This window comes from Epinephelus moara, chromosome 21, assembly GCF_006386435.1.
Source record: "Epinephelus moara isolate mb chromosome 21, YSFRI_EMoa_1.0, whole genome shotgun sequence".
Taxonomy (NCBI): domain Eukaryota; kingdom Metazoa; phylum Chordata; class Actinopteri; order Perciformes; family Serranidae; genus Epinephelus; species Epinephelus moara.
This window is the reverse complement of record NC_065526.1, coordinates 22,968,584-22,988,973: the sequence shown is the minus strand read 5'-3', so window position 1 is coordinate 22,988,973 and position 20,390 is coordinate 22,968,584. Positions and strand designations below refer to the sequence as shown.

General features: G+C 39.7%; 1 protein-coding gene across 1 annotated transcript in view; it reads left to right on the top strand.

Annotated features, from left to right (window-relative positions):
• Positions 1-11,287: 11,287 nt before the first annotated feature.
• myripa (myosin VIIA and Rab interacting protein a) overlaps positions 11,288-20,390 on the top strand; it is a 49,340-nt gene continuing 40,237 nt past the window's right edge. Inside the window, exons 1-2 of the mRNA XM_050032917.1 lie at positions 11,288-11,506; positions 13,509-13,681. Coding sequence (XP_049888874.1) covers positions 13,572-13,681 — 110 coding nt within the window. The 5' untranslated portion in view covers positions 11,288-11,506; positions 13,509-13,571. The remainder of the gene's footprint in view (positions 11,507-13,508; positions 13,682-20,390) is intronic.

Here is a 20,390-nt window from a genome sequence, read left to right as displayed (position 1 = left end):
GTCATGGTATGGTATGCTGTACATAATCACGGAAACTGTCAGTGTGTCATTCTGTCTGCCCCCCCCCCAACAATGAAATGGAATTTTCGAACTTGGGTGTTTCCTGTTTTACTTTGAAAGTCACATCTCCTATGGTGTGTCCGCAGTACCAAATCATTACAGACTGCTAAATTAACCCAATAAACATACTGCTGGCTTATACCCGACAACAGTATAGGGGTTGGGTGCTTAGTGCAAAAAACAAATGTATTTGACCATTGAGTGCGAGAAGTGTCCATAGTTCCACACTCAACTTTTTGACCGTTTTGAGTGCACCATCCAGGTACTCACAGTGCACTGCATTTTTCCATACTTCTCACTGTGAACACACTTATGCACTCAAAATATTAAGTGTAAGTACAGAAGTACACGATTTGAAACACAGTGCTAGTTTCAGATCACTTCACTTCCTGCCTCTGTGTTTTCTCTCCCTTTTGATGACATCGCCTGTGTCTAATTGTCTGTCCCGCCCTGATTAGCCTCACCTGTGTCTCCTTATCCTTCCCCTCACCTGAGTATTTTGTGTGTGTGTGTGTGTGTGTGTGTGTGTGTGTGTGTGTTTGTTTTCTCTCAGTGCCAGTTTGTCTTAGCTTGTTGTGTGTCTTGTTGTGTGTCTAACACTCCAGCCTTTCGTTTCCCTGGGTTTGCCTGTTGACTGCCTCTGCCTCATCCCTATTGGATTTGTTTGCCCCCACTGATTGTCCCTCTGTGAGCCAAACCAACCTTTTGACCAGAGAAGAATGTGATATTTTACCAAAACTGTCTCCAGAATCGTGAGTCCACTCTCACCTGGTTCGCCAGTTGTTACAAAATGATGAAACACTGTGATCATCCTCCTTATGCCCATAAATGCCTAAAGTTAGATCTTTAAGTTAAATCATTGCAGTTTTATATGTTTTTTAAGATTTGCCTGAATGTTTCCCATTTGATTTGTCCACTACTCAGAGACCAGCTGGGAAAAAACAAGAGACCAAGAAACACAAAACTTTGTGCTTTTGATTGTTTTTAATCAGGAAGACATTTTATTGTGACTGTGACATGTGTAGATCTTGTAGTGGAACACATGCTGTCAAACAATGTGAGCTCTTTATTCAGCACAGCAGTGAATGATTCTCTGTCACTCACTGTTGACTCTAGTACATGTAGCTGCTGGCAGCAAAACTATGGAGCATAATACCAATACATTTTGTTTGAAGTCATTCACTAACAGTGCTGTTTTCTTAAACACAAGATACAATCAGAGCAGTGTGTGTGTGTGTGTGTGTGTGTGTGTGTGAGAGAGAGATGCAGCAGATACATGATCACATGGCAGTAGCTCAGTAAGCTTAATATCGATCACTTATCAATATTATCACATCCACTCCTTGGTCCATGAGGCTGGTGTTTAATCTCTCAGGCCTGTGTGTCTGGTCTGGGGACAGAGAGAAACACAAAGAAAGGAGAGAGTTACACAACATGGCTTCTCAACAGTCATTTGTTGAGCCCCAAGACTGACTGTCTTTGTTATTTTAATGTATATTATGTCTGTTAATCAAACATGTGGAATAATCTCTTACCTGGGGGGAGGAGGAGACGGAGGAAAAGGAGGGCTTGGAGGGCCTGGCAGGCCCTGTAACAGAGACAGTTGATAAATTCAGCAGATCAGTTAAAATAAATATGGAGCTTTTTTCCTATCTTTATTCAAGAGAGTGATATGTCAATTTGAGAGCATTATTTATTGATATCACATTCAGATTTTGTAATATTGTGCCTCAAAACCCTGCCCTCACACTCAAATAACCTCTGCTTGCACTTAGATCTACTGTTTCTGCTCAAACTGTGTGCTCGCACTCAGATACAATGTTGCTTGCACAGATTTCCTGCTCCAGCTTCAGCTCTTCTCCTCACCCTCAAGCTGCTTCTGTGCACAGTCCAAATAAATATATTTCTGAGTAACAAATAACCAAACATTAAGAACTATTACTGACACAACTTGCTTAATAATGAGTTAATTAGAATATTGAAATCTGACAGTAAGGATCTTTAGCAACTGTTTATTGAGACACATTCTGGAAGATTCTGTTATGTAATTATAATATGGAAAGGAATAAACTCTGCATTGAAAGTTTGGTCTCACCGGTTGACCTGCTGCTCCACATCCTCCTGGGTAATAGCCACACTGGGTATTTCTTTTAAGTCTGTTTCCATTTTTCCTCTCCACCTATAACAAATTTCAGGTGTCAGCTCTCAACAAATGAATGAAAATCAAACTGCAAATTAAAACAGAACAAACTCTTTGAATAACGCTTTAGATTACAGCCAGCAGCAGTGTGAATATTTAGTTCATATAGGGTGTCAGTAAAATACTGGAGACATACAGTGGGCCAAAAATGTAAATACAGGGAAGAGTTTAGGGAATAAGAAGGTAACAGGTTGTGTGGTACAAGTATTTAATAATTACGGGGTACAGTGACATTGTTAATGTGGAACAATGCATGAAAATTTAAAAAAAAATGTTTCATAGTGTCAATATTAAAATGAAATTTGTGGTGGTTTCATTTGTACTTGTTAAAAAGAAATACTTTGTAAAAATAAGTTGATACATACACAGTACGTCTGTTAAAATAGCTGTAGGTTAAACCAGGGAAAATGTTCTTTTATAGCTTTAACCATAAAAAAAAAAAATGTTTAAAATGACAGAAAATAAAATGCTAGAAAACAATAATATGATGTTTGATCCATCTGGTGATCAAAACTGAGTCTAAACTCCTCTTAGAAGACAGTTTGGCTCCTTTTAATGCAACCCTGTCTCACAGAAATGATGAAGAAACATTTTTTTTTTGTAACAAAAAAAAGTTGAGAAGAACACATAATGTCAGCCAGGTGACATTTCCGTTTAACATAACGAGGACATGTTGATACTGAACATAGCAGTGAAACATTCGATGACTTTAAAGGTGAGAGAACACAATGTTAAACCAGCACATTGTGACAATACGAGAAGCTTCTTACAGTCAGTGGATGTTTTTACCTGATCAGGAGGCAGCTGATCATCTCTCACCACAGCAGCTGCATCAGTAGAAGTGAAGGCTGTGATGAGCAGGAAAACCTGCAGACACAACAGGACCAGCAGCACACTTTTGTCCATGGCTGATGAACAGAGTTTGATACAGCTGTTAAACACACACGTCTTTATATACCTACTGCCAACCAACCACTGTCATGATGAGAAAGGGAAAGCAGTTCAGAGGGTGTATGCAGATGTACATCACCCATCCACACGCACATGTGCAATTTAAAATTGTTTGTTTAATCACAAAACTAACTGAACCATAACCTTGAGTTCTGGTATGTTTAACTGATATATCTGCTTCCTTACCCTGCAGTCCCTCCTTTGACATTTTCGGACAATACCAAGGAAGATATGTCAGCAATATAACCTATGTTTAGTATACTCTTATGTATAAACTGAGAAATAAGTGTGTTTTAGTGGTATCATTTAGTTTGGCAGATAATGCTAAACTAGCTAACATACATTTATTCTTATGTAGCCCAAATGGTGGCATTGTACATTTCTGCAGACCACAAATAGGTTACATTTGTACATTACTATCTGGTGGATACATTGAAACTTAACGTTTCAAAAATGCCATGGTTATTGTTTGGTTAGGTTTTGGCACCAAAACCACTTGGTTATGGTTAGGAACATGTAATGTTTTGACCTTAAATACCTCATTTTGTTGGTGCTGTCCTGTATGGAAATGCAACAATGTCACGGTAAGAAAAAATAGCAAAAAATTGTTTCGTGGCAGCGATGTCTTGGAAAAAGCGAACACTTTTTGTGTGCACAACGCACAATGTCAGGGTAAAACATAAAAAGCTTTTTGTGGCACGAATCGCAGAGAAAACTAAGCAGTGTCTTGGTAAAAACAACTGTTTTTGTGGTACTATCCCGGCCGGAAAAGCAGCGATGTCTTAATAAGCAACAACCACTTTTCATGGTAGGCTACTATCTCCAGCGGACACACAGCCATTTTTGGTAATTAAAAAGCCACTTAAAACAAAGCCATGTCACGCCATCTAAAATCCCCTCAACCTCCTAATATATACTAGCCCATATACTACATCTCTTTAGTTCTAAAGTTGATATGATACTGTAGGTCAATAGTGTACAAATCCAGTTATTTCAGACAGGAACACTTTAGTCAAAGAAAACTTTATTTCCATTTGCAGTATTATATTTGGTGGTATGGCTCCGTTCTGGAGCCTCTCTGTCTTTCCTCGGGCCTACGCAGAAAGCCTCTTCCATGTGTCTATCTGGAAAGCCTAAGGTGGAGAGAGCACACCTCTCTGCCCTTCCACGTTCAAACGAGGAAAGCCTGAGGCAGAGAGAGCAAACCTCCCTGCCCTTCCATGCGCCTACATGGAAAGCCCAAGGCAGCAAAGATCCCCGGGAACAGAACAGAGCAGCATCACTGACATAAGTCAGACACAGCATGAAAAGGAGGAGCTGGGGTGGAGGCGGGTTGCAGAGCAGCTAGCGGAGGAAGCAGCAACCGTAGGCAGGCCAGAGCAGGTTAAATAGGGCCCCTGAATGAGATTCGCCAATTGGTTGCATAGGAAGGAATCATGTGATCTGTCAGCTGACTCCCTTCCATAAATCAGCTGCTCCATCAGTTGATTGGCTGTTGAGATCAGCTGATGTAGCTGGGATGTGAACTGAGCTTGACATTGTGTCCTGCCTGAACTAACGCTGTGCTCAATTTGTGGTGTGCAGAAATGTACAATGCCAACATTTTCTAATGGCAGCTGGGCTGCCTAATGTCACTGGCTTGTAATTTGACTGTTATGACTAATAAGCATTTTGATAGTATCAGGTCAGATGTGTTGACTGGATACCATATCTTTCACTCTTCCAGCCTAGATTCGTCAAATAGCAAGCATGCTAATGTTAGCCATGACGGTTGGTGCGGTTAGCTGCACAGCAGTTTAAGTTGGTGTATACATTTAGTAACAATTAATGTCAAGCCTCTGAAACAACTGCGCAACAACAACTAATGTCTAAGAACTAATTTGTATAGCGACCCCGTTTTCATGTGGTGATTCATAAGTATCCACTTCAAACACTTTCACTGTAATATATATATATATATATATATATATATATATATATGTTATATGCTAAGTTTGAATCTATGAACAAATGGCCTCTATATCAAACTGGCTGTGGCCTGACCTAAAAAAGTAGAACTTTTTTAGTAGTTAAGGTAAAAGTAAAGTGTGGTGTTAAGTAGAGTATTGTTTAAACTGTAGCAAAAACTGTGATCATATCAACCAAAATAAATTAAAAGGTGAGAGGTCCGCGCTTGAAGATTTTGTTTCCAAACAAAAGCTTTGTGCCAAGCAGAGAAAACACAACATATCAGTTTGAAATCTTTTATTTTGTAAATAAACAATTTGTACTGCGAGCTTAATTTGTTATTGCTGATTTCATAAATACAGTGTGCTCATTTCCACCTCTCAAAGTAGCACGGTAGCTCTGGAAAAGTTTGTTTGGAACTTCTGTTGTTTGAGTGAGGAGAAATTGGCCACTCCGTCATGTTTCTGAGCTCTTCGTTTCCTCAGGATGATCCAGTCTTGTGTTTATCGGGTAAATGGACAGACGACTGAACAGTACGAGAGAGACAGGGAGAGAGATGGACAGTAATTTAATAAACTAACGCACCAACTGTCATCTATCAAAATCTCCTAAGAATTATTTTCTGCATTTTTTTGAAAAATGTATTGTTCCTACCATATTGTAAGACAGACAGAGAGAAGAAATAAATGCATGGTTAAAGCAAGCTTACGTTTCCTACAGGGCTACATGCTCCTGGTCTTTTGGGACAGCCACTTCCACGGGTCCGAGGTCTCAACTTTGAGAATATGAGAATAAACAAATCATTATTATACACAGCAAACCACCTTTGTCCACTCTTTAAGCATACTTATTTCAATTCTTTCATTTACTCTGTCTTTACTCTTTTCATTTTTATGCTGATGATACACAGATTTACCTGCCCGTTAGAGCCACAGACCCTGAAATGATGCGTTCACTCACTGATGTTAAAAGCTGGATGTCAAAACATTTTCTTCAGCTGAACTCAGGCAAAACAGAGATGGTGTCATAGGGCCCCAGCATATTACTCGACATATTTTGCCTTTGGATGAACCCCTATTGGATAATATCAAAACTGCTGCGAGAAATCTTGGAGTCTCATCTGACAGTAATTTCAGTTTTGAGCAGCATATCACAAAGCCTGTGCAATCATGTCTTCAATCAATCATCTCAGAAATATTTCAAAAACACGATCCATTTTAACTTTTAAAGACACAGAGACGATTTTACACACCTTTATCTCCTCACGCCTGGATTACTGCAACAGCCTCTTTTCTTGCCCGAATCAAAAATCCAATTTTAACCAGAACCAAAAGACATGATCACATGACTCTAGTTTAATCCTCTTTACACTGGCTCCCAGTATGTTTTAGAATATATTTAAAGATTTTACTGATTACTTTTAAGGCTCTTCATGGTCAGTGATGTCTTTTAAATCCCTTCTTAAAACATGCTTTTATCAGAGTCTTTCCTGTTTTTACATGAGTTTTAAGTTCATTTAGACTGTCTTTTATTTCCTCTGTTTTTATATACTGAAGTTTTTTTTATCAGTTCTTTTAAAAGTTGTTGTTTTCATGTCTTGTCTGTTTTAATTATTGACATGTAAAGCACTTTGTCACTCTGTTTTGAAAACAGGCTTTATTAATAAAGATTATCATAATTATCATATTATTCTTGTTGAATTTGTAATCGCCTAATTAATAATAGCATTACTGCAAATTTAAACAGAACCAAAAACCTTTGTTTTGCATCTCTTTTTTTCTCTCAACAATATGTTTGAAATTTAAACCCTAAGAGTCCAATGACAAAACATCATGTGAATTAATAAGGACCTCCTTACAACAGTTTTTCAACAAAGAAAAGCGTCTTGCAGTCAGCAGACTTTACCCGTTTAACAGGCAGCTGTTGAGGATCATCCCTCTCCACAGCGGCTGCATCAGTGGAGGTGAAGGCTGTGATGAGCAGGAAAACCTGCAGACACAACAGGACCAGCAGCACACTTTTGTCCATGGCTGATGAACTGAAGAGTTCGAAACATGAAGGTATTAATATACCTTCAGCTGACCAATCACTTGCATGCGGACAAAGAGGAAGTAACAACAGTGAGTCAAATGTTCACAGCAAGACATTACGTGTTTGTGGTGTTTTATAGAAGAGGAAACAATAAATTTCCGTAATTACGTTAACTCTGGAGGATGGAGCTGCTGACAGTTGGTACAGTGCAGAAATATAATTTAGTTTTGAGCAGAAAACTGATTACATGCAACACCCTGCATCAGTTTAAAATTTAATCAAAATTACAAATATTAAATCATTTTTATTCAGGTTCAATGTGAATATTTAAACATACAAATTAAATCATAAATACTTAGAATATGTTGCAATATTTATGTACAATATTACATACATACATGCATTAAACCCTCTGAGGTTTTTCCAGTGTTACACTTGGCGGCTTCCACTTGTACTTGAAGGTGATTTGTTTGTGTTGTTGGCCAATAATAGACAAATAATAGATGTTGTAACAAAGCAGTGAACGGAGTGTGTGGTCTCACTGATCATTATATGATTGGTCTGCACATTGGCAGTTATTTGACCTCATGTTCAATAACAAAGCAGTTCCATAGAAAGGTAATGGGGGAGAAGTATCACACACACTGACAAGACAACTGAAAGAAAACACACACCAAACACATCAAGACATCCTGTTGGTTTACCTCTTTGTCACAGAATAATATTTGCATGGGAAACCATCTTTTACTGCTTCAACATTTTTTTTAAATTTCCTGTGAAGTTACTGCTTTAAATGTACAGTTCTTTTGACTGTAAGCAAGGGTGTAAATATAGACAGTGCAGGCAGCGCGGTTGCACTGGGGCCCGTGGGGTGGGGGGCTCATAGAGAGGGGGGTTAGAGGGCCTACTCTCTCTAGAGCAGAGAACAAGTCCTGCGGCCTCTGCCTGTCTTCCTGGCCAGAAGGTTAGTTACTGAGAAAGATATTACTCATAGAGTGATTCTCACTGTCTAGACTTGTCAGCTCAGACAAACATGTCAATCTGGAGAATACGAACTCTGTCGTCAAAAAGAAGTGGAGAGAGAAAAACACTTCCCGCTACACTGCAGTGTAAAGACAAAATAACAAGCTTCTTTACCAAAACTAAAATACCAGGAACTTGACTCACTCTCAGTTAAAAACATTGTCAGTACGTTCTTGAAAAAAGTGGGAACATTTTGCAGTGGACATGACATTATTAGATTGTTGATACTGATACATCAATGTGTAAGCGGCATTTTATGAAGCTGCGCCTCGTTTTCACACTGTATGGTTTGACTAAAATGAACAATATCAACAAGCAATATAGTCCACGATGAACAGCGCTAAAATCAACCTGCGTAGTTGTCCCTCCATTGTGACATTAGAAAGTGTCACATTTATCTTGCAAGTGTACTCTTCTTCAACATTTTGTTTACTTCCTGGATTTTTTTTTACTGCATGGAAATTCTGACCAATCAAGAGCAGCTTTCACGCACAGCATTTGATCTGATCCACTTGTAAATGCTGCCGTGAGAACATGAACCAACTCTAGGCAATTATACAACTTTGTCACAAAATTAGTCCCTGATAAAGACCAAAGCAAGACAACTCTAGGTCTGAAAGCACCCTAAGATAAAGGTATCTCAGAAAGTAAATGGATCTAGTTATATTCCACCACCAGTGTTGGGTAGTGTGTTACTAGTAACACATTAGTACTGCCCAACACTACAATAACAAGTAGTGTAACTAATTGCTGAATAAATTTCAGTATTAATATCACAGTTACTCCAAAACCAAACAACTCGTTACAACGTTACTTTTGTTATCACGTCACTACTGACTTGAAATTCGACAGTCACATCAGCTGACACATTTTTGTAATCGTGCTGCACAGGCACGCCACAAAGCAGCAAGCTAGATGGAAATGATTACCTTAGCGGCTGGAAATATTCCCATTACTTTGATTATGTCAGTAGGAAAGATGACAAGAACACTGTTGCTGCAAGTAGACGGACTAAAACTCTTTCCACTGTGGAAAACACATCCCACAACCTTCAGTCTGAAACACCTACTACAACCGATAGCACAACAACTTGAAACTCCAGGAAATACATCCCACCAAAGGTGAGTCGGCTGCAGCCCTGCACTGGCTAAACAACCAAATCTTGATTTTAATCATGGACAGTTGTAGGCTACAAAGAAGTAATGAAGCTTGTGGCTGGATATGTGGTGGATGAAATGTTGCTCCAAGAGTGACTCTCCATCTTTCAGGCAGAGCCTTGGGAAAATATCTGTCACAGGCAACAGAAAGCCCCCAGGCAAATAGAAGCTATCTAGCATTAGCTACACTTACCGTTGATTACCCTGACATTCACACAGAGGTATACGTTTGAATTTTGGGACGATACGCAATCAGCAGTTATATGGGGTGTAACGGAAAAGTAATATAACGAGTAGTGTAACAAATTACTGTTGGTGGGGAGTAATAAGTAAAGTAACTTGTAATGAGTAAACTTACTATATAATGACGAAAACTCTGTCTGTGTGTCTGTTCCATATTTTTCTCCTCACTGACTTGGTCAATCCATGTGAAATTTGGCACAGTGGTAGAGGGTCATGGGAGGATGCAAATGAAGCAATATTACATCAATTGGCCAAAGGGGGGCGCTATAGCAACCAATTGAAATTGCAAACTTTGAATGGGCATATCTCATGCCTCATATGTCGTAGAGACAGGAAACTTTGCACAGAGATGCCTCTCCTCATGAGGAACAAATTTACCTCAAGAACCCATAACTTCCGGTTATATAGATTGTCCGCTATTTTGAATTTTTTGAAAAACACTTGAAATCAATCTCTTCCTAGGAAGTTTGACCGATCTGCATGAAACTCAGTGAACATAATCTAGGGACCAATATCTAAAGTTCCCTCTTGGCAAAAGTTGGAAAACTTACTAAAACTGAGCTTCTATACGGCAATGAATATTGAGGAGGGCGTGGCTCATCACATAAAGGTGTATTACATCTCAAGGGTTTCACCGATCATCACGCAACTTTGTAGGCATATGACCACACATAATTTGAGGGGACCCCTCCATTATTGACCCCATCAAACAAAATGGGGTTGCTAATTTCTTATCTAGGCCTAACCGCCATATCGATTTTTACTAAACTTGGTAGATATGTAGGACAGGACGCCTCAAGGTGACTGGAGAGATTTAACTCTAATTGGCAACTGGGTGGCGCTATAACAACAGAAAAATGCTTAAAAATGGCTAAAATGCGACCGATCGCTGTGGCTCCCCCTGTGGCCCAATGTTGTTTTTTCTTTCTAATTTTTGGTATGACTAAGTCATGGTATGGTATGTTGTACATAATCACGGAAACTGTCAGTGTGTCATTCTGTCAGTCAGTCATTCTGTCTGTCCCACGTTTTTCTTCTCACTGACGTGGTCAGTCTAAGTGAAACTGCACATAGGCATTGAGGATTGGCATAGGTAGAAGGTGACAAAGCTACCAATGGGTATGGACTAGTATATTTAATTTTTAGAGTAACGAACCAAACACTGTCCACCACTGTATTTCTATTACTGACATCCCTCTTGGAATGCCAGGCTGTAATTCAGGCTGTAATTCTCCACCTGTCCACTAGTTGCCCTCAGCGAGTTTTCGGCCTCTGTAAGTTACCTGCTGTCTTCACCTGCACACCTGCTCCTCATTATCCAATCAGACTGCAGCTTCCTGCACACACCGCTACCTCTGCAGCATTTGTCCTGTTCCATACAGCAGGTATAATAGTATCTTTATGGAAGTTATTATGATACAGTGACGGCTGGAAATGGAGATGTGTAATTATTCCGTAGCTTTAACAAACGTCCCCACGAAATTCAAGGTATGTTTACCCTCAGAAATCTCTCTGAGAGCTATAATCCTTTTTTCTCTCACTTGTTTACACACTCTTTCATCACTTCCATGTCGCCTAATTCTTTGCTCCAGCAGGGAAACACTGGAAGTAGACCCCCCCATCCGGATCAGGCTTTATCCTGATTTTCTCTCAGAAACCGGGACAGGCTGCACTGCTCACATCCACAGCGGTGAAACTTCTCTTCAGTCTTTTATACTGATAGAGAGGGGGTTTTATGAAGACTTGCGACTTTGTCATTTTTATAGTTTTTCGGTGACATCTCATATAAAACACGCGAGGAGTCAACGGGCTGAGAAGGTGTGTTTTCCCTTTGTGTTGCCTGTAAGGGTGCACCAGTCAGATTCAACAGAGAGGACAACACACTGGGAGATAGGTGAGTTTTTATTAAAGTTGTGTGACTCTTTTAAAGCAAGATGTAGGCTAAAAATGTGCAAAACCTATTTTGAAAAATGGTATTTACACTTGTCAGCAGCCTGCTCATAAATCATTAAAATCACTAAAATATTGTCTTTATATATTGAGTGTGTGATAACTCATGAGGAAAGTCGCCTTTAATTTTGGTATTTACTTCAGTATGGATACTTTGATATTTGTTTAACATCATAGTTCACAAGATCTAATGCCTTAAAAAGTGCAAAACGTAAACAGTATTGCTTGAACTCTTAAACAGCTCTTCTCCTCAGCTGAGCTCCACATCCACAGGGATCCACTGCTGACACCCTGATCTGCTGTCATGTTGGCTTCAATCATAGAGAAAAAAGTTGGCCTCAACTTTATATCTGACAGAGAGAGATTTCCTCCTCAGGAATGCTAATGCAGAAAACCCAAATCCTGCTTGGTGTTAAAACCCCAGATTTACTTGTGTAAGTGGCTTGTAGGACGTCAAAATGAGTTTAAGTTGCTTATGGACACAGTGCTGTTCTCTATATATCAACCAGGAGGGTACATATGTGGAACTGCAAGGTTAAATGCAAATAATACAGTTAAAAGTGATGTGAGAAACAGCTGAGAAGCAGAAACACCTCTCTGTGTAATGCAAACACTTATTGTTTGTATTTATTTATTTATTCATGATTTGTTGCAGAACTGTAGTATCAGACTGCATTAGTTTTGGTTCGGTGTACCTAATAAACTGGCTACAGAGGGTATACAGTCATAAATGCTATTAGTTAGAGTAAATCTTTATTGTTCCAGACGGCCAACTTAGCTTACAGACAGCAGTCAGTAATAGTCAATACAGATAATAAAAACAGCAATCAGTACAAAATCATGCACGGGTACGCAGGTTAATGTCACCAAATGTATCCGTCACCGAAACATTCTGGAGAGAACAGTAAACAGGGGGAGAAACTAGAAACCAACACGTTACTGACAATCAGTAACATCCACAGCTGGCAACAGGTCAAGTCACATTTTGTTATGAAGCCAATAACTGATAACATATGTCATGTATATGCTAATAACACCTCTATGGTACTGATAGATTATTGTGCTTTAATTTATGGAAGCCCATTTCTGCAAGTGTTATGGGAAAAAAAAGATCCTGTAGTAAGTTATTATAATGTGAAACTTTATCGAAATAATGTGAAACTTTATCAGAATAATGACTTAATACCTCAAAATAATGAATTACTGTCACAAAATAATGTGAAAACTTTCTCAAATAATGCAAAACTTACTTAAATAATGTGAAAGTTTTTCAAAATAAGGGCTAAGTATCTCAAAATAAGGTCAGACTTTATTAAAATAATGTGAAACTTTGGCAAAATAATGGCATAGTATATCATAATAATGAGAAAAATTCTCAAAATAATGACTTAGTATCTCAACATAATGAGAAACTTTATTAAAATAATGTGAAGCTTTCGCAAAATAATGACTTAGTGTCTCATAATAATGAGAAAATTTCTCAAAATAACGAAAAACTTTCACAAAATAATGACTTAGTACCTCAAAGTAATGAGTTAGGGTCTAAAAATTATGTGAAAACTTTCTCAAATAATGCAAAACCTACTTAAATAATGTGAAAGTTTTTCAAAATAAGGGCTAAGTATCTCAAAATAAGGTCTACTTTATTAAAATAATATGAAACTTTTTCTCAAAATAATAAGAAACTCTCAAAATAATGAGTATATCAAAATAATGACTCAGTATCTCAAAAAGAAGAGTCTGTATCATTTCACATATTTATTTGAGTCAATATTTTGAGAACATTTCTCATTATTTTGAGATGCTTACTCTCTCTCAACTTTCTCACAATAATTACTTACAGGATGTTTTTTCATCACACTGGCTGAAATGATTTATCATAGTAATTTTATGTTTTGATTGGTGGTGGGGTTTTTTTTAACTTAATGTATATATTTCTTCTTCAGATGTTAATAAGGAGCTGACTGATTGGTCCGAGGGGTTGAGTGACAGCCACAGGTGTGTCAGCGATGGGCAGGAAGTTAGATCTGTCGGGGTTGACGGACAACGAGGCGGAGCATGTGCTGCAGGTGGTGCAGAGGGACATGAGGCTACGCAAGAAGGAGGAGGAGCGCCTCAGGTTAGTTCTGACCTGGTCAGGTAGCAACACCGCAGCCTGGAAATACTCTGGTACAAGTCAAAGCCTTGCATTCAAATGTTTACCTTATTAAAAGTACAAAAGCGAGATAAATGAAAGTCAAATATTGAAAATTGTATGATATAATACATTGCCCAAGAAGTAAACATTGACAGTGTGTGGGGCTCAGTGTGCATTCGAGGCATTTTAGACATCTGTGGGTGTTCCCCATCCTGCTTCTCGACACTGGACAGGAAGTGACCTCCCTTTCCTGTTGCACTCAGACTAGTTTCCTAAAAACTCCTATCCAGCCTTCAGAGTTCAAAAACAATGTGCGTGATCACAAAGACAAAATAATATGCTAATTGGGTGGCTTTGAGCTGAGCCTGGGACACAGAGAGGTACATAATAGTGGGAAATGATTTGTCTCTTTGTCAGAGGTTAAGAATAACATGCTTATGTCATTTGCTTGTGACTCTTTTCCTTGCTCCTCGTGCTTCATTCCCTCCCACAACATTATTCCACTGCATAGCTCAACCAAAAAGGCTCTCAACGATCAGGGAAGCCAATCACAAGATAACAAATTGGACCACACCTGCTAGATAAACTTAATGGCTGTAATTTCCTGAAGATTTCCAACAGAGGAATGCTTAATGTTTCCTGCCCTATCTGTCCTTAGAGTGCAAGTTCTTATCAGGTGGCATTTGTTGTCGGGACAAATGCTCTCAATAATACTGACGAACTCTGTGATAAAATAATATCAGTCGTATTTTAACGGTATTCTGTGGAGTTGTAGGCCTCTAGTGCTATGAGGCTGTTTTCCTATGAGTTGGTCCTTGTTTTGCTCAGCAGGTGCACGCCCACGTGGGTTATGTGGTACACAGCCCTGCCAGTGGTCTCATGTGACTCCACTGACCCATGGGTGGCAGCAAAGAGTCAGTAAATATGGTAATATGCCAACAAAAGCAGGGCACAAGAAGACTGCAAGGTAGTAAACAAACACAAGTAAACAAATTACCGTTGGGTAGGTTTGTCCAGTGGTGCATCTGAAAGGTCACAAGAAAGATTTTGGATACATTTTCCCTCCTTGGTCCACAAATATTTACCTCTGTTATGATTTTGGTTCAGTTACTGAAAACTTTTGGCCTGATCTCAATGACACTTAAGGCGTTTATCCTTTGCCAACGAAGAACCAGTTACATTTTGGAGTACCAGTTATCCAGACCGCCAATCTTAGGGTTAGTCAAGCCAGATAACGAAAAGATATCCTGGGTAAGTTGAAGTGGCTTCGCAGTAACAGCCTCAGAGGCCATAACCAGAACCTGCTTTTTTTGTTAAAGGCCACAGCACAAAACTTCAAGAACCACTGGTTTAATCTTGAAGATTTTTATGCAGGATTTTCCTAAAAAAAATGTACAGTCTCATACAGAAGTAATCCTTCCCAGTCATCACCTGTGTTTGGGGTGTTTATGGGAGCATACGCCCATAGCATTTAGGTGAGGTCTGGGCTTTATAAAAGGTTGCGACCAGATGCCAGACTGAACGCAGCAGGCATCCAAGAGACACAGTATAGGAAAACGCAAATATCTTCCTGAGACCCTGTGTCCTCATATGAGGACATCACATTTTTGGTTTACATGACCTTATATTTCATTCTGCTTAACTTAGACCTGTTGTCCTCTTTCGTGGACACTTTGTTGTGCCATCTAGTGGTAGTAAGAGCACATGTAAAAACAAGATGGCAGCCATCTCTGCCAAGTAAGTCTGCAGCTGGTCCTGACACAAAAGTGGACAAGGTCCACACCCTGATCACATTTTATGGTTGAAACTTGTTTATTTATGATTAATAATGTTTGTAGTTTGATATGGCAACAAATTTGACCAATTTTAGCAACACTAACAAGCAAAGACACTGTTCATTTGGAGGTACTCATTTGAAGACATTGGCACTTTATTATCGTCTCGTTTGAGGACACTGGGACTTAATTAGACACAAGGCATCACTGCTGCACTGTTGCATTTTTCCAGTTTCCAGATATCTTAGTGTTGTGATCATGTTGTTTCTGGTGTTAGCTAAGCGTTAGCATTAGGTGGGAAATGTGTGCGTATCCCTAATGAGATCAATAATACATATTATTTCCTGAACAATCTCATCTGTTGCATTTCATCTACTCACTGTCATCCAGTGTTTGGAGAATATTTCTCCGACCTCTTTGAGTTTCCACCATTTTCTCCTCTGCTAAATTAACTCTTAAGCCTCTTAAAAGTCCTCCTCCCTGCTCCCAATGGTTTTTCACTTTAGGAGCTCTTTTAAGGTCTAAGATGCTCCGTGAATAACTTTTATCTTCACGAGGACCTAGTCTTAACTTTAAGGGGAAATTCTAAGAAAATGTCTCAATTGTAAGAATTTTCTAAGAATTTTGGGTGTGTTTTGAATTAACTAAACTTTACAGCACTTGACAGAAACCTCCGCCACAGACTAGTGTAGCCGTGTTGCCTCCTTAAATGGGGGTTTATACATTACTTTTCACGTTCAGTGGTGAGTGTATTTACAGACAGTAACTAAAAATCTTGCACAGTACACCTTTTGTAGTGTGTTGTATGTTACAAGCTCATCCTATGTTTTTTTAAATGTGAAATCTTGAACAACACCTGCCAAATAAAATAGTGGAATTAAAAATACAACTTGTACTTTTTAAATGCAGTGGAGTAAAGTACAAATACTGAAGTACAGTATCTTTACTGTCCTCCACTGTGTAACTTCAGCTCTAAATGAGTTTGGGCCACTGGAAGGTTTCTGGGTAAATTTCCATGTGACATAACCCAAAGCGATTAAGCAGTGAGCTTTCTATTTCCTCTAACTTCAAGTGTGGCGAGCAAGGTGCTTACTCAGAGCTAATCTTGTTTACTGTTTACGAGATATGACTAGACTTATGCTGTATTTGTGAAGGCGGCCAAGACAGCACATTTTTTATTGAACCTGCTAAATGATGTCAAACACATTCACATCCCTTCTTCAGCAGAGGTACACTGACACATGAGACCACGTACCATTTTCAGATATCGCATCTAAGAGGTAAATCCCCCATGTCGAGCAGCTTGTGCACAGCTTCCTCTCGTCGTTAAGAGGACTGTGACTTCATGCATCCTGCTTTCCAATTTCTTTGTCTGAAACCCTGTGAGATGAAATCCAGGAGCCTCTGTGAATGTCAAGCAGCGATGAGTGATAGACGGGGGAATTAAAGATTAGAAGAGAATACAGATGAGTGACGAACACACTGTCGAATTGTACTCGTCCTGTGGTTCCAGTTGCACATGAGGTGGCCTCTCTTCTTCTCCTCATGCGGAGAGAAAGTGTCACTGTAGACTCAGAGCTCATCTGGGCTGAATCTTGCATCACTGGACACAATCTTGTAAAGGTGGCTGTGAAAGATAACGGAAATATAACGCACCCATCTGTAACTGAACTGATATAGATAAAATCTGCCCTGCCTTGTTCCCCAGGCTGCTGTTAATGGTAGATGGTAATACTGTCTTTAAAGAAAAGAAGACATAGTTTAGGACGTGATTCATGAACTTGCCAACAGGGGGAGTGTTGGGCAGGGAAAAGGCTTTTAAACTCTGCAGTAAACATGAGATCTAATGATTTAATGGGGTTATTTTAACTAATGACAATATGAATCACTGCATATACACATTTATTATAATCTGTTTTCATGGTTTCAAGTAATCCATTTTAATCCTGTTTAAAATTGTGACGAGAGAACAGTAATTAGTTCTTATAATCTCTGAAATGAGGCAAAGATTAGTAATTCCATGCATGTATTTACAAAGATTTTACTCGCGCACACATGTTGGATCCAGTTTCTGATGAACCAACTGTGAGATACACACACACACACACACACACACACACACACACACACACACACACACACACCCACACAGTCTCCACTTTATCATGTACACTGAGCCAAAGCTAATGCAGTCTAATACAACAGTCCTGCAGTAAATTCTGCCTTTGTGAAGATTATAATGTTCAGTTCTTGTGGAAACTGTTTTAGAGAGGTGTTGATTGTGTAGATTGTGGCGCTGTTAAACTGCTGTGTGTTACACAGAGAGTTGTTTCTTTTAATGTTTTGTCCACCCTGTTTTCATCAATGAGATCAGACTGAATTCAAGAATAGGGCTGCATGATAGAAGATTTTGCCAGTATCCGACATTCTTAGCCGACATTTTGGCCAGTTGCAGAGAGCATCAAGTCTCCTCAGATCTGAGACTCATCAGACCAGGCAATGTTTTTCCAATCTTCTATTGTCCAGTTTTGGTGAGCCTGTGTGAACCGTAGCCTCAGTTTCCTGTTGTTAGCAGACAGGAGTGGCACCTGGTGTGGTCTTCTGCTGCTGTAGCCCATCTGCTTCAAGGTTGGACGTGTTGTTGGTTCAGAGATGGTCTTCTGCAGACCTTGGTTGTAACCAGTGGTTATTTGAGTCACTGTTGCCTTTCTATCATCTTGAACCAGTCTGGCCATTCTCCTCTGACCTCTGGCATCAACAAGGCATTTTCGCCCAGAGAACTGCTGCTCACTGGATAGTTTCTCTTTCTCAGACCATCCTCTGTAAACCCTAGAGATGGTTGTGTGTGAAAATCCCAGTAGATACGTAGTTTCTGAAATACTCAGACCAACAACCATGCCATGCTCAAAGTCACTTAAATTCTCTTTCTTCCCCATTCTGATGCTCAGTCTACAGAATTTAAAACCTCTCTAAAACCTTGTCAACACAATCTGAACTTTATAAGCTTCACAAAGGTGGGGTTTATTGTTGTATTAGACTGCGTTAGTTGCAGATAGGTGTTCCTAATGAACTGGCAACTCGGTACACAGTATATACAGTATAAGTTTTATAATATTCCTGAAAGCATCAACTGGATGTAGGCGCAGACCGGCTGTGTTGTGAGTATGAGTTATAAAATGTTGGAGATAGTGACGTGGCACAAATGTCAGACTGTGTTTATCTTGTTAAGTCTTTGAGCAGAATAACAAGTTCTCAGGAAAAAGCCACGGGAGCCGGTTCACTGCCACCGCACCTGATGATCTGGGGATTGTTGGCATTCGTTTCTCTGTAGCGCCACCCGCCCACACACAGCATACACAGCACAAACACTCACACCGCTTGGCACTCTGAACCACAGCACAAACACTCACACCGCTTGGCACTCTGAACCTCCGCAGTGCGCACTCACTCACACTCACACACACACACACACACATGCAGAGCCTTAGCGTGGATGTTAATCCTGGCTGATTGAGGGAGGAAGTCTGTGGAAGTGAAGTTGTGCTCAGTGTTACAGGAAGGTGAAAGCATCAGCGAAACACTGAAAACAAATGAGGAGACAGAAAGAGATGTGGTTTAATGTGTTTCCTGAATCCTCTGCAATTTTTTTTTAATCTCTATTACTCATCAGTTAATACTCTGTGGAAATCCAAAATGACCAGTCTTAAATAAAGTAATTAATCTTAGTAATTTAGCTTATCTTAGTTATTTATATGCAAATGAGGATGTGAATAAAAACAGCAGGATAAACCAGCCTCATTATTTCATCTTTATTTTCACAGTGAGTTTTATTGGATTTCAGTTTCTGTGTAGGATTTAGAGGCATCTAGAAATGGTAGACTATATAATATTCAGAACATGTTTTAGTTCCCTTAGAATGAGCCGTTTATATCTACACAGGGAGCGTGTCCTCGTCTGCGGAGTCTTCCATGTTGCACAGTCATGTTTCTACAGTAACCCAGAATGGACAAACCAAACACTGACTCTAGATAGAGTTGTTCACGTTTTCCCGTCAGCCACAGTAATTAGCAGAATCTATGATGAGCTGAACAGTGTTGAAAAACTTTTACTGCTTTAAATTGCCAGTTCTGTTTATGTTGGAGAGGAAGAGACCTCTGCGGATAGTTCGGCTCCTGCTCAAAACCTCCTAAACATCTGGGGCTGGTTGCACAAAGGACCTTATGTTGAGGTTTCCCTTAAAGGCTGAGTTAAGGTTTTCTTGAGATAAAATCGGCTGCACACAAGTCTTCCCTTTAGGGTTACCCTAGGGTGGCTGTGGCTCACAAGGTAGAGCAGGTTGTCTACTAATCAGAAGATTGGCGGCTCGATTCCTGTCTCCTCCAGTCCTTAAGGTTTCCTTAGGGCAGCTGTGGCTCCCTAGGAAGAGCGGGTCGTCCACTAACTGGAAGATTGGCAGCTCAGTCCGCGTCTCCCTCAGTCGATATATTCTTGAGCAAGATAATGAACCCTAAATTGCTCCCGATGGCTGTTCCATCAGTGCGTAAGTGTGTTAAAAACTGAGTAGCGGGTGGCACCTTGTATGGCAGCCTCGGCCACAAGTGTATAAATGTGTGTGTGAATGTGACTTGTAGTGTAAAAAGCACTTCGAGTGGACAGAAGACTAGAAAGGCGCTATACAAGTGCAATCCACTTAAAATGTTTACTTCATGATTTAAGTTTTTTTTCATTATCTTGGTCTTGGACTTAAGGAATTGCTTAAAGTTTGTTGAAGTCCCTGTGACTCCATCTTAACTGCAGTACGCAAGCCAGCATGCTTCTCTGGCTTTTCTGACCCACAATCCTCTGCACAGCAGACGATATGTCACATCGACTTTCATAAGCTGAAGTGATAGATGACAGCGCATTCAGGTGACTGA